Source organism: Dasypus novemcinctus, chromosome 6, assembly GCF_030445035.2.
Source record: "Dasypus novemcinctus isolate mDasNov1 chromosome 6, mDasNov1.1.hap2, whole genome shotgun sequence".
In the NCBI taxonomy this organism is placed as follows: Eukaryota; Metazoa; Chordata; class Mammalia; order Cingulata; family Dasypodidae; genus Dasypus; species Dasypus novemcinctus.
In genome coordinates this window covers 79,778,668-79,793,331 of record NC_080678.1, presented here as the reverse complement: position 1 = coordinate 79,793,331, position 14,664 = coordinate 79,778,668, and the positions used below count along the sequence as shown (strand labels likewise).

Sequence of the window (14,664 nt, the reverse complement as noted above, 5' to 3'; positions counted from 1 at the left end):
CTTGGCTAGGTTACGAGGTTATGGTATCTAGTTCTTTGGTCAAGCACTGGCCTGCTTGTACTGTGAGGGTATTTCAAGATGGGGTTTGCCCCTATGCTCAATGATTGCATCTACTGTCAACAAAGGAGATTGCCCTCAGCAAAGTGGGCATCTCCTCATCCAATCAGTTGGAGGTTTTAAGAGCCAGAACTCAGGATTTCAGAAGTCAGAAGAGGAATTTGGACTCAAGTTCAGCATTGTTCCTGCTGGAATTCCCAACCAGCTAGCTTCCCTGGGGAATTCAGACTGAGGTCCTTGGCATCATGTTTATCAGAATTTCCAGCTTGTGGCCTGCTTCAGAATTTGGTCTTGCCAACCTCCACGGTTGTCATAATAAATCTTATATATGTACATACACACATGTATGCTGTTGCTCTGGAGAACCCTAAAACATCACAACATAAAATATTTTCCTTTGCGGCAACCTCCAGGGCCCAAGGCACTAGCAGCTGTCTCCTGAACTACTCTCCTTCTTATTGCCTCCCTCTCGCTCTCCTGGTCTCCCGACATTGAACTCCTTATGGGACCATCAGAGTGATCTTTTAAACCTGCAATCAGATGGTGCAGGACCTTGCAAGGAGCTTGAATGTATTCCAAGAGCACTATCTCACTCTTGCCTGCCTCTCCAATGTCATCTTGTAGCCCCCTGCCCACCCCACCTCCCACCCCGTCAAGCTCCAGCCCCACTGTCCTTACGGTTTCTGGAACACTGCCAGGCTGCTGCTGGCCCGGGTCCTTTCCCCACCATTCCCTCTTCCTGTGGCTCGTCCCTGTAGCCACACGTGCACGTCACCTCCTCTGAAAGGTCTTCCCAGTCCGCTCCCCACTTGGGGTCACATTCCCTGCTTGGTCCCCACACCCCACCTGCAATCTGCAGATACACCTGCTATTAGCTTACTCGTCTATTGTGCCTCCCTTACTAGACACGAAGCTTCGTGAGGGCAAGAGCCAGGTCTGTCCACTCTCTGCTGGACTCCCGGCATTCCTAGTACAGTGCCTGGCATGGAGGTGGCACTCAGTAAACATTTCCAGAATGTGCTTCAATTTGTGTATCTGATACACACGGACACTGACCCAGGCCTCAGCGCAGGGTGAAGCTTAATGTAAATGACTGTGAAGGCCTTGCCCAGAGCCACAGCAAGGGACATGGGAGCTATTCAACCTGGTTTTGAGAAAAGCAAGATCCAGTCTGGGGAAAAAGATATTCAACCACAAAGTCTCTGACTGCTGAGAGCATGAGAAGATCCCTCAGAAGCTCCCCCCGAAGCCCCGAGAAGGTGTCCCTTGGGCCCAGTCTCCCCCTCCCCGAGGGCAGCTCACCTGCGACCAGGCTCCCGTCCTCCACTGGGCTGGGCAGGGCACGCGGAGGCAGGGCCGCCGGGCCTCGGGACGGTCCCCAGGGCAGGCCGTGGCCAGCAAGGCCTTGCGGGTACCGTTGGAGAGGGGCAGCAGGCACTGCACCAGCCGAGTCTGCACCCCCAGCTTTCCGCAGCTCCGGCTGCAGGCGCCCCACTCCTCCGTCACCCACCTGGAGACAAACAAGGTGGGAGATGGAGGGGAGGTGGGATTTCCTCCAAGGTGTGTGGCCTCCCACCCACAGGACGGCTACAGGCAGTGGGTGGGTTTGGAATGCTTGGGGGCCAAGCCAACCGTCCCCCTGGCTCTGCAGCGGGGTGGCCTTTGGGAGGTGACCTACTCTCTCCTGCTCTCTGAATCCTCACCCAAAAAATAAGTATAGTGCATATTTAAACCCTGGCACCCCGAATGGCCTCAGGCAAGCCCTCAACTCCTCTAAGCCTCGGTTACCTCGTCTTTTAAAAAGGTTCCTTTCAACACCCCATTTTCTGAGTCTCTTCTGCCTGCGGGCACTGACCTAAGTGCTGAGTGCATAAAACAGGTAGAAGCCGCTGCTTTCATTGTAGACCACCACCTACCCAGGGGGCTCTGGAACAAATAAAGGACTCTTTAGAAGTAAAGAACTTGGCACACGGTAGGCACTTAATAACGAGAGGCACAGTTTCTCTCCTCGCGGCCCCCGGAGCTTTAGCACTGCCCCGTCTAAGCTGAGGGCCCCAGGGTCCTGCAGCCGCAGAGCTCCTTCTCAAAGCACATGCCGGGCAGGAGCCCAGCGGCGAGACAGACAAAAGCAAAGCTGCCCCGGCAGGGTGGAGGCAGGGGCGGCTCCCCAACTCCTAGGCCCCCCCTCGGTTCCTTAAGGCTTCCTTAGGTAAAGTCAGGCTCTTTCAAGCACATTCTCAAAGATAACCGCTTCCTTTAAAATGAAACAAGCCATTTTACTATTTTACAATTGAGGAGTTGACTCAGCTCACTCTCTACACAACTTGTGATCACAGGAATTTGTGAGGAAAGTGGGCCAAATAATAGTATATGGAGCAAAGTGAAAAGTCAAAGAGGCGCCTGGAAGGTGCAGGCCTAGCTGAGGCTGGCCAGGGGGCTGGTCGGCAGCTCTCGCCCTCGCCCTGATCACACGGCCCACCCTGGGGCCCCCCGCTGCAGTGGGGGGGCATTCTCTGCAGGTTCCTATGTCCAGCTACTCTGATCCCTGCCTGGTGGTGCCTGGGGGAGCCGGTGGGGAGAGTGCTTGGAGGGGGGTGCTGGGCACACTGCAGGCTCAGGGAAACCTGCCCTTGACCTCTCCCTGAGTCACAGCTTTCATCTCCCCACAGCCCCTCCAAATAATACCAAGAACATGACCTTTGGCTCAAAAGAGCCTGTATCCTCAGGCAGGGAGCCCCAGTCAGGGGCTGGGGGACTGGCAGACCAGGACACATCCCTGCACCCCAGATGAAGAGGTGAAGAGGAGCTGGTGGGCGGTACCCTGGCCTGGGGCCTGAGGGCTCAGAAATCCTCTCGCCTACACGGACCAGCCAGAGCACTGAGGGGAAGCTGCACCCCCCAGGTTAGGCTGTCTCCCCGTCTGTAAAAGAATGCCAAGGGCCAGAACAAAGGGCGCCTCTGGGTTCTCCTGGGAGCAGAAGTTAACCACCCAGAACCCCTGAGGGGACGGAGTGGCAGGGAGGGGGAGGCTGGCCCCTGGCCTGCTCGCTGCCCTGGGAGCCCTGCTGTAGGCAGGGGCGTGGGGGGAGGCGCGGGGGGAGCAGGGGGAGAGGGGGCGCAGGCCCCTCTGTCCTCCCGGCACACTCACGCAGGTGGGGCGCAGGCGTGCTGGTTGCAGCGCCGGCGGATGGGCTTGGGCCTCTTCCTGGGGTCGCACAGGTGCCGCTGTACCATGTGGTGGTCGCGTCTGCGCCGACAGCCGTACTTGGTGAACTGGACACCTGTGGGGAGGGCAGGGGGCCGTGGCCTGTCCAGACAGGACCCTCACTGCCCTGCCCCTGGAGAGCCTCGAGGGCCAGTGCCCCCTCCCCCTGGGGCTGGAGTGTCTCTGAGGGACCCTTTCGTGATTGGTCCCATCTCCCGTGCTCCTGGTCGCTCCGGGGGGCGCTTGGCCCTGGCGGCTGCCTCTCCACACCTGCTGGGCTCGCAGAGGACAGAGGTCCCACCCGGCTACTGCTCCAGTACCCCAGCCCCATCCCAAAGACCCTGCCAGGAAAAGGCTTCTGTACACTGGAGCTCTCCAAAGAGCAACCGAGGCATGAGCTGGGGGGACACGCACATGGAGACAATGTCAGCCCCTCGCCCGCTGGCCACTTGGGCTCCTCTCCCCGAGAGCCCTGAGCTGCCACCCCTGGGTGGCCGGGCGGCTGGGGTGGGCCAGTACCTCCTCCGCAGGCCTTGGTGCAGGGGGCCCAGCTCTTGAGTGCCCACTCGAAGGTGTCCGTCTCCTCCAGGAGCACGTTGTTGCTCCCGATAAGGGGCAGCAGGTCCTCATGGATGACATACTTGTAGGCCAGGCTGCTGCGGGGGCCACTGTCCCCTGGGGGGAGCACCTGGGGCGGTCATATGGAGGAGGTGGTGTCACCAGGACAGGAGAGCAGAGGAGCCAGACCAGGAAGGGGGCAGGTCAGGAGAAGGACATGTGCTCAGAAGCAGGAGCGGCGCGAGCCGGGAGAGGACGGCACCCTGCGTGGCCCTGCGAGGACGTTCCGGCCAGCAGCCCGGTGGCCCCCCCAGGCCGAGTGCCGACTATGCACCAGGCCCGAGAACAGCCGGTGTGCCCAGGGCACCGATGTTTTCCCTCCCACGGGCCCAACTTCTAAGTGGGCAGGAACCTCATGTGTTGGTCTGTGTTGCTCCCCAGGGCATCTGCGCTGCCTGACCCTAGCAGATGGTCAATAAATTCAGGGAGAATGGAAATGTGTATTGGATTGAATTAACATGCCTCCCCGTTGGGGAGGACGAAGCTAGCATCAAAGTCCGGCGCAGGGCCCCTGCCACCAGCTGGGGCCAGCAGGCCCTGCAGGTGGAGCCCCTTCCAGCATGGCTGCTGGCTTAGCAATCCCTGCTCCTCAGGCCTCAGTGGTGGACACAGTCAGGACAGCAGCCTGACCCCTCTCGGGAGGCCAGCAGGGCCACACAGCAGCCACGGGCCGACTGCCCTATGGGCTCAAGAAGCCACTCCCAGCCTCGCTTGCTGGCAATGCCATAGCACACGCTGATGCTGGAGAAAGCCAGGATGACAAGGGCCCTTCCTGTGTCCCTCCTGCCCCTGCCTTAAGGAGCACAGACATCCTGGGTGCAGCGTCCTGTGGTCTGGCGGCAAGACACCCATTTCTTTTTCCCTCCACGCTGGCCGCCTGGGGCCGGGGAACCGTTCAGTCTTGAAGCACCACGAGGAGCCTCCCCAGGATGGAGAGGGTCTCCTCCAGGCCCGTGAGGCTCGGCAGCAGAGACAGAGTCAGGGGGCCGGGGCTGGGGCAGCAAGGTGGGTGCAGAGAGCAGAGGTGGCTGCGAGAGGCCCAGCTCCCGCCGTCCTGCCCTGGATGTCTTCCCACCTCCGGCCCAGAGGGGGAGGGCAGAGGGGCTCACCAGGACGGCGATGGCCTCGGGCAGGGGCCCGCTGGTCTCGAGGCTCTCCTTGGCGTCCTCCACCGTGTACGCCCACTCCAGGCCCATTGCGGTGAAGTTCAGGCTAGTGGCTTCCTTGCCCTTGGGGTTGAGGATGACGCTGCCCGTGACCTGGTTCTTCACCACTGGGTGGGGGGAGAGGGTCACACAGATTTCTCTTCCCCTCCTCGGGGGCCCATGAACGTGGCATTCGAAGCCTTCCCAGTGGGCCCTTCAGACCTCCCTGTCGACCTGCCACCCTTCTCCACCTGAGCCCTTCCTCAGGTCACCATGCTGCCCCCAAGGGCACTGTGCCTGCCTCTGGGTCCTGGGACGCACCATTCCTGCCCCCCTGCCTTCCCTTCTTCCTGCCTGACTGGTCTCCATGCATGTGTAAGGATCAGCACAATTCCCTCCTCTCCCAGGGAGCCCTCTGTGACTGCCTAGCCCTCAGGGATCTTGCCCTCCCTGAAACGTGTATAGCAGTGCATGGAGGTTAGTTAGGCATGCCCGCTCTAGAAGCAGACTGTCTGACCATGGGGAAGGTACTTAGCTTCCCTTTGCTGTCTCAGTTTCCCCATCTGTAAAATGGGAATGACCATTGTATCAAGCTCATAGGGTTGCTGCCCCATGAGGAAAATAGCACCATGGGGCTCGAGGGTCAACTAAAGGAGTTCATACATGTAAAGATCTTGGCAGGCCTGGCATGCAGTAGGCACTTAATTAATGGTGGGCACTGCGTTATTACTATCATCACCACCATCAGAACAGTGCCTGACAGCACTCTGACTGCACATGCCTCATCTCTCCCAGCAGCTGTCAGCCCTCCTCCATCTCAGTGTCCCCAGCCTGGGGCCTGGCACAGAGCAGTACTTTACAAAATGTCCCTCAATCAAAACCACAATGACATGCCACTTCACACCCACTAGGATGGCCAGTATTTGAAAATAGCAGAAAATAAGTGCTGGTGAGGATGTGGGGAAATAGTAACCCTGGTATATTGTGGGTGGGAACGTCAAATGAGGCAGCTGTTGTTGAAAACAGTTTGGCAGTTCCTCAAAAAGTTAAACATAGAATTACCATATCACCCGGCAATCCCACTGCTGGGTATATAGCCAAAAAATTGAAAACGGGGAAGTGAATACAGCTCAGGCAACTGGGTACCCGCCTACCACATGGGAAGTCACTGGTTCACTTCCCAGTGCATCCTAAAAAAGAAACTGAGCTGGCGCAATGGGCAGGCATGGTTAAGTTGACACAAGATGATGCAACAGGAGATACAAGAAGAAAAACAACAAGAGGCACAGCAAAGCAGGGAGCAGAGGTTCCTGATGTCTAAAGAAGACAGCAAGCTGACACAACAGGCAGGTGTGGCGAGCTGATGCAACAAGAGATGCAGAGAGGAAAAACATAATGAGAGATACAACAAAGCAGGGAGCAGAGGTGGCTCCAACAATTAGGCACCTCCCTCCCACATCAGAGGTCCTGGGTTTAGTTCCTGGTACCTCCTAAAAAAATAAGATAGATGAACAGACACAGCAAGTGCAAACAACAAGGGGGTAGGGAGAAATATATAAATAAACTAAATCTTAAAATAAAACAAAAAACAGGGACTCGGACAGATATTTGCACACCAATGTTCAAAGCAGCATTATTCATGATAGCCGAAAAGTGAAAGCAACCCAAATGTCCATCCCCAGATGAATGAAAAGACAAAATGTGGCTCATATATACAATGGAATATTACTCAATCTTAAAAAGGAACAAAGTTCTGAAACATGCCACTTCATGGATGAACCTTGAAGACATCATGTTAACTGAAATAAGTCAGACACAAAGATGTAGCTATTGTATGATTCCACTTAGATGAAATAGCCAGAATATTTAAGTTCACTGAGACGGAGAGTACAGTACCGGTCACGAGGGGCGGTGGGATGGGGAGTTAACACATGACGGGTGTAGGGCTTTATTCCCACTGAATGGAACGCTGGGGAGTGGCTGAGATGGGAAAGTTCATGTTGCATGTGTTCCCACATATTTTAAAAAGAGCAACTAAAGAGATAATAATTAAAGGCAATACAAGGTCCTGGACTGGATCTAAAAACGTAGGAGAAAAGTTTCAAAAGGACGTTACTGGTGAGAAGAAGTCAGGGGGAAAAAAGCCCATTTACAACAGTGACAAAAAGAATCAAATATTTAGGAATAAACTTAAAACAAGAATGTAAAGCACTTGTATTCAGAAAACTACAATGCATTGCTAAAAGAAATAAAAGTAGACCTAAATAGATGGAAGAATATTCTGTGTTCATAGATGGAAAGGCTAAATATTGAGATGTCAATTACACCCAATTTGATATACAGAGTCAACGTAATTTGATAAAAATTCAAAGTCTTTTTTAAAGTAATGGAAAACCAAATTATCAAATTTATTTGGAAGAGTAAGGGGACCCAAATAGCCAGAAACATCTTAAAAAGGAAGAATGAAGTTGGAGGACTCTCACTTCCAGATTACAGATCATATTACGTAGCTAGAGTGGTAAAAAAGAGCATGGTACTGGCATAACGACAGACATATAAACCAATGGAACTGAATTTATGGTTCAGAAACAGACCCTCACATCTATGGCCAAGTGATATTTGACAAGCCTATCAAACCCAGCCAGCCAGGGTAGAACAATCTATTTCAACAAATGGTGCTGGGAGAACCAGATATCCATATCCAAAAGAAAGAAAGAGGACCCCTACTTCACACCTTACAGAAAAATTTACTCAAAATGGATCAAAGACCTAAATACAAATGCTAAACTCATAATGCTCCTAGGAGAAAACATAGGGAAACATCTTCAAGATCTGGTGGCAGCTGGAGTTTCTTAAACCTTCCACCAAAAGCATGAGCAACAAAAGAAAAAATGGATAAACAGGACTTCCTCAAACTTAAAGACTTTTGTGTTCCATTCAAGGGACAAAAATATTTAGAAACTACATTTCTGACAAAAGTTTGATTTCCAAGCTATATAAAGAGATCACACAGCTCAACAATAAAAGAGCAAGCAATCTAACTTAAAAATGGACAAAAGACTTACATAGACATTTTTCCAAAGAGGAAATATAAATAGCCAAAAAGCACATGAAAAAATGTTCTATTAGGGAAATGCAAATCAAAACTACAATGAGGTATCATCTCACACCTCACAGAAGCCATTACTAAAAATAACAGAAATCAAGAAGTGCTAGAGAGGATGTGAAGAAATAGGAATGCTCCTTCACTGTTGGTGGGAATGAAAAACGGTGCAACCTCTGTGGAAGACAGTTTGGCAGTTCCTCAGAAAGCTAAATATAGAACTGCCAGATGATCTAGCAATCCCTCTACTAGGAATATATCCAGAAGAACTGAAAACAGTGACGTGAACAGACATTTGCACATGGATGTTTATAGCGGCATCATTCACAATCGTCAAAAGATGGAAAAACACCAAGTGTCTACAAACTAATGAATGGATAAAGAAAATGTGGTATATAAATATGGTGGAATACTATGCTCTGTAAGAAGAAATGAAATTGGGACACCTGATAACATGGATGAACCTTGAGAACATTATGCTAAATGAAATAAGCCAAACACAAAAGGACAGATATTGTATGGTCTCACTAACATGAACTAAATATGAAGAATAAACATATGGAGTTAAAACCCAGATATAGGTTATTAGGAGACAAGGTGAGGACTGAGAAGGGGTACTGATGCTTAATGTATGTAAAATTTTCAATTTACTTGATAGTAAAAGTGTAGAAGTAGATAGAGTTGATGGTAACACATTACAGGGAGTATAACTACCAGGACTTGTTTATAAATGGGACTGTGGCTGAAAGGCTTAATCTGGGAATGTAAATGTCAACTGAGAGAAAGCTAGAGAATAATCTAGGGACTACATAACATAGTGAACCTGGAGGTGGATGAGGACTGTGGGTAATAGTACAAATACAGGAATGTCCTTCTACAAACTAGAACAAATGTACATCACTGTTACAAGGTGGTAAGAATATAGGGGTGAATGGGAAAAATAAAATTAATGTAATTTATGGATGATATTAACAGCAATATTGTAATATTCTTACATCAGTGTCAAAGAAAGTGCTATATCAATGCTAAGCGTCAGTAATAGCGGGATATGGGATTTTTTCTTTTGGACTAAGGAAAACGTTCAAAGGTTTACTGGGGCAACGACTGCAGAAGTCTGTGATAAGAGCAAGAGCCACTGATTGTGTACACTTTGGATAGACTGTACAACACAGTGAACCATGTGGTGGAAACGGACTGCAGTTAATGGTACAAATATGAGAGTGTTCTCTCATGCACTATAACAAGTGTACAACACTAATACATAGTGTTAATAATTGGGGTGTAAGGAAAAAAATCTATCAAATGTACACTATGGACCATAGGTAGTGGTAATCATCTGATCATGTTCTTTCATAATCTGTAACAAATGTTCCACAATAACATAAGGTTTTGGTGGAGGGGTAATGTATAAGAATTCTGCACATCATGCTTGATTGTTTTGTAAGCTCACAGCTCCTCTAATAAAAAAGTGGAAAACAGGACTTTATTGGGGCAACTGAAAAAACTGGAATATAAACTCTCAGCTTACTATCCATGCTAAATTTCTTGAACTTGGTAACAGCACTTAAGGTGGATACATAAGTGAATATCCTTTTTCTTAGGAAATGCACATGGAAGGATGATGTATTCAAGGAGAATGATGAATACAACGTACTCTCAAATGTTCAGAAAATAAATAGCTAAAGAGATAAATGAAGAGACGGACAGACAGACAAAAACAGATAGACAGATGATGGGTGGATAGAAAGAATGATACTGCAAATGTGACCAGATGTTAAAACTGGTGGGTTTGGGTATCTGGGGGAGGGAGGTATATTGGATTTCTCTGTATGGATTTTATATTATATTTTCAACTGTCCTGTGAGTTTGAAATTATTTCAAAATAAAAAGTTTAAAGGAGAAAAAAAAAGAAAAAGCCAGAGAGATTTCAAAAGAAAACTGACCGAAAGTAAAGCTTAAACAAATTCTCTTACCATGAAGTAAAATGGTAAAAGTGAAATGGTGAGAGTGAAGGAAAGCAACCAGCCAAAGGGAAAAGGTGAGGCGCGGCTGGTTCTTCCTGTCCAGTGTCCAAAAACCGCTGCCTTCCTCTCTGGCCTGGATGCCAACTGATGATCCTCCGCCCTGCTCTCTAGCTGTGAGGCTCAGAAGGCCCTACACAGCGCCTTTATTTGGAGAAACTTCAAAGGAAACCTGGAGGAGGGGCACCTGGCCAGCTGACATAAAACCTGGGCAAGGGAAGCTCTGGGCTAGACGCCACAGCCCTGTGTCTTAACAAGAGGCTGCTCTCATGGTCAGGCTACACGTGCCAACCGTTTTCTTTATTTCTATCCAACTACAATGGCTTTGTAAATTAAAGGCCACGCTTCAGAGGAAAAAAATCTAACTGAAGCAGTCTGTGAAAATGCTTTGCCTTTAAAACACATCCACATGCACACACACAAGAAACCGGTAACAGAGGTTATCCCTGGAGAAGGAAAACGAGAGCAGGGGACAGGGCTGGGAGGGGATCTCTTCCCTGGATCTCCTTGTATACATGTGAAATGCGAGCCAGGTAGATGGATTGCCTCGTCAGCATAAAGTAAAAAATAAAGTCAAAGGGGGCTTCTGCCCATCACTCAAATTTGCAAATTCCCATCTATACCTCCTCTGCTCTCCCAGCTTCCCGCAACCTGAGGGCAGATCCCAGAGCTCTGCTGCCCATGCCCCAGCACCCTGCCACTCACCAACGTGGTGGGGGACCTTGTCCAGCGCCTCAATCTGAATGTGCCTGGCACCCGCCGGGATCTGCACCATTTTGAGAGCTCCTGCCAGAGAGGTGGACCCGGAAAAGAAGTGAGCATCCTGAGCAGGTGGCCCCACTGCCCAGTACCCTCCCCCCGCAGGTCCCCAGGGCTCTAAATCTCTAGAGAACCTCTCATTTGGTCAGTGAACCTCTCTGAACCTCAGTTTCCTCATCAGTAAAACAGGGAAGCACAAGGTTGGTCTGAGGATCAAATAAGATATCAGAAGTGCCCCTTAAACTCTAAGGGGCTCTCTGTGTGTATGTGTGTATATGTGTGTGTGTGTTAGCTGCTATCCCTTTCCACTTTGTTGACCCTCCTCTTTCTCTCTCTTCTGCCTTTCCCCCTCCTTTTCTCTCCTCTGACTTACTGTCTCTCTCGTTTCTTCTCACCTACATGAAGGTCCATTGAGGCCTGGACACAAGCCTTGCTCAGAGCCACCAGTCTTCCCTCTCACCAGAAAGGTGAGGCAAAGCGGAAACATCTCCAAAAGGGGAGTCCTTCCATTCATACTAAAGTGTGCAGAACTAACATCTGGTCCTTCTTATTAGCAAATTCAGCGATATGGGAGGTGAAGAGGGGAGTCGTGGCAGTGCTGAGGCAGAAGCATTGCAGGTTTTTTAAAAAATGGTGAGAGGAGAGGAAAAGAAATTTACCACTCCCTCTTTGGCAACACCTGCCTGACCCCTCACTCCTACTGACAGCCCAAGGGCCAAAGTGCTGGCTGAGCTCCTGGGACAACACACTGCCCAGCAGCAAAGCGCTTCTCTGAGGTATCCAATGCCGACTGTGGGCAGCAGCACACGTGAAAGTTGGGGTGACGAGTGGCAGCTCTGGCTCACCAGCCCTGGGCAGCTTGGGAAGGTCCGGGAATGGGCTCTGGGGTCCTTCCTCCCTGCCCTGCACCCTGACGCAGCCCCTGAAGGGAGGGCCCCTGGCCGGTCCCTCGTCATCGTCCCCCAGCCGCAGCCTCCAGCTGGCTCACCTGCCTGCTTGGGCGCCTTGCCCAGTGTCCCCTTCACGGTCCTGCAGTGGGAGTTGTCACCGCCGCAGACGCCGCACTTGTCATCCGCCTTCATGGACCCGACCTCCTTGTCACAGCCGACGGGCTGAGGCCGCAGGTGTGGGGTCAGTGGGACACATGCTGGGCCGACAGCCCCTGGCTCCCTCCTCCCCACCCCAGGCCCTGGCCGCCTGCACCCACCCCTGGGCAGGCGCGGAAGCCTGGACCCAGAGGCTCTCCGGATGGTGCTCGCTGCCGACTCACCACGGGATGGGGGCAAGATCCTGAACTTGACTTGACCACGGCCCTTGCTATCTCTTCTCCTCAAATGGGGCTGGGTGGGAATCCCTCTCCAGCATCCCGGGGTTATTTGGGGAAACAGGGGTGTCCTGGGTTGTTTATCTTCCCAGGGAGCAGGGGCAGGGCCAGGCAATGCTGCCTCCAGCCTCCCTGGGCTGGTGGAGGGTGGGCGGCCCGGACAGGGGCACCTACCACGCACTCGCCGCGGGCGCAGACGCTGTACGGGTCGCGGTAGCTGCAGCGTGTCCCGTCGTGGACCACCTGGTTCATGAACACCACGTCGCCGGTGTCCGCCGACCGGCAGATCAGCTCACACTTCTGGGCGTCTGCAGGGTGAGGGCCCCCGTGAGCCCCTTGCTGGGCTCTGGGGACGCAGGCTGGCCCAGGAGGACATCCACGTCAGCTCCAGGCGGGCAGCCCCGACAGCCAGCCCTGGGCAGCGGTTGCGCAGTTGGGAGCTAAAGTCCCTCAACAGCGCGTATTTGTTAGCCCAACGACCTCGGGCCTCTCTGAGCCTCACATCTCTATTTTTATTATCCTTGATCAGTAAAATGCCACATCAGATTGTTGAGAAAAATGAACTGATAAAACAATAATAATAGTAGCAACAGCCGCAGCACCGTGGGAACACCAGCACTTGGTGATGCTCGCCACGGACCAGACACTTCAAAACCTTCGTGAATTAACTCACTGAAACATCCCAGCACCCCAAGGAGGGAGGTTCTAGCATCAGAGAGGAGGAAATGGAGGACCAGAGAGGGTAAGGAATTTGCTCAAGGCCACATAGCCACTCAGGAAGTGGTGGAATCAGGATCCCAACCCAGCAGCCTGGCCCGAGTCCTGCTCGGACTTCTGCATACACTTCACCAACCGCAGGCACAACTGTGCCCTGAGCACATCTGTGGACAGGAGAAGCTGCGCGAACGGAAGACGGCCACTCATGTCGGGGTCGGTAAGTGCAGCAGCAGTGAGGGTTCTAACAATGACATGTTATCTTCTCTGTCTGGGCTATTGGCGTCCTAAAAAGGAGGTTTCTAAGCTGTGCTGCTTAGAAAGGGGGAGGTTGGGCTTAGCTCATGTCCTGGAATTTGTCTGAAGGCCCTGGGAAAGCCCAAAGGCCAGTTGCCCATTGGCCTCCCAGCCCCTCACTGATGCTCTAGCCGTGGCTCGTTTGCTTTCTGAACGGACTGAGAAGGCATGCTAAGCAAGCCCCTCCCTCCGATTTCAAAGAAGCCTGCCTGGCTCCCTGTTCCGGTCCCTGGGCTCCCAGACATTGGTGACATCTGGAGCCACGACATCCAATCCCGCCTCGGGGTTTTGTGCACGTGAGCCTGATGCCTGATGGGACCTGGTGGGGCCTCTGCCCCCCAGAACCCAGGCAGGCCCCTGACCAGTGCCCTGGGGCATGCGGGTTTCTGGTCAGGAATGGGAAGCCAGCCCAAAGTGGCTTGGTGGTGAGCTCCCCAGAGTGGGAGGAATCCGAGCGGAGGCTACTCCTGCAAGGGTGTTCCGGAGGAGTCTGTGACTGGCGGGCAAAGGGCAGGCCTCTGAGGTCCCTTCCGACCAGAAGCTGCTGAAATTCCAAGTGGGAGGTGAAATGCTCAGGGCTCTGGGGCAGGATTCTCAGGGGGCTCTGAGGAAGCTGCCCCGGCTCAGGAGAGGAAGGGCCTTTCTAATCGGAGCTGTCGGGACAGAGGACTGCATGGGGGCCCGGGAGCCGGGTCAGTGGGAAGCTGGGAGACGCTCGTCAGGGCCCGCGGGCTGGGTGGAGGCAGCTGGGGTTGGAGGACGGCAAAAGGCCCCTCCGACCTGAGGCTCTGGCTGAGGCTCTGGGACGCTGCCCGGTTTCCGGGGCTTTGATAACAAGCACCACAGGCCGGCTGGCCTAAGCCAGGAATTTACGGCGTCACAGTTTTAGAAGCTCGAAGTCCAAAATCAAGGTGTGGGCAGGCTGGGCTTCCTCTGAAGCCTGCAGGGCCCGGTGGCAGCCTGCCGGGGGCCCACGGGCAGGGCCCGCCTCTGGCTCCCGGCCGCGGCTGGCCCTCTCTGCCCGCTGCCTCCTCCCCCTCCTGCTGTGTCCAGGGCTCCCCGGCAGGCTCCAGCCACATGGCCCGAGGCCCTCCCTGAGCCTGCCCGGCCTCCTTACAGATGAGTCCCCATCCACAGGACCAGGGCTCAGGGTCTGCCCATGGCTTGGGGGGGCCACGGTTTAACCCAGGACCCGAGAACCCCAGCACCCCCCGGCTCATCTCCACCACTGCAGGAGCTCGGAAATGGACGGGAACCGACACCGGTGTGGGGCCACGTCCAGACCTTCTGCGGGAGGCCTCAGAGCAGCCTGGGGGGTCAGCCTGAGAACCCCACGGGCTCCCACCTGCCCCCTTTCAATCACCTGCGCTGGCTTCTGGAACAGCAGCACAAGGAGTAAAACTTGAAAGAACAGCAGGTGG

The 14,664-nt window shown here is 52.9% G+C and overlaps 1 protein-coding gene across 1 annotated transcript in view; it reads right to left on the bottom strand.

Moving 5' to 3' along the window:
* The window catches only part of ADAMTS14 (ADAM metallopeptidase with thrombospondin type 1 motif 14), an 83,680-nt gene that overhangs the window by 5,930 nt on the left and 63,086 nt on the right, over positions 1 to 14,664 (bottom strand). Inside the window, exons 13-19 of the mRNA XM_058298978.1 lie at positions 12,407 to 12,540; positions 11,897 to 12,020; positions 10,855 to 10,935; positions 4,990 to 5,153; positions 3,782 to 3,950; positions 3,206 to 3,338; positions 1,360 to 1,567 (exon numbers count right to left, since the gene is read on the bottom strand). Of these exons, the coding sequence (XP_058154961.1) occupies positions 1,360 to 1,567; positions 3,206 to 3,338; positions 3,782 to 3,950; positions 4,990 to 5,153; positions 10,855 to 10,935; positions 11,897 to 12,020; positions 12,407 to 12,540 (1,013 nt within the window). The remainder of the gene's footprint in view (positions 1 to 1,359; positions 1,568 to 3,205; positions 3,339 to 3,781; positions 3,951 to 4,989; positions 5,154 to 10,854; positions 10,936 to 11,896; positions 12,021 to 12,406; positions 12,541 to 14,664) is intronic.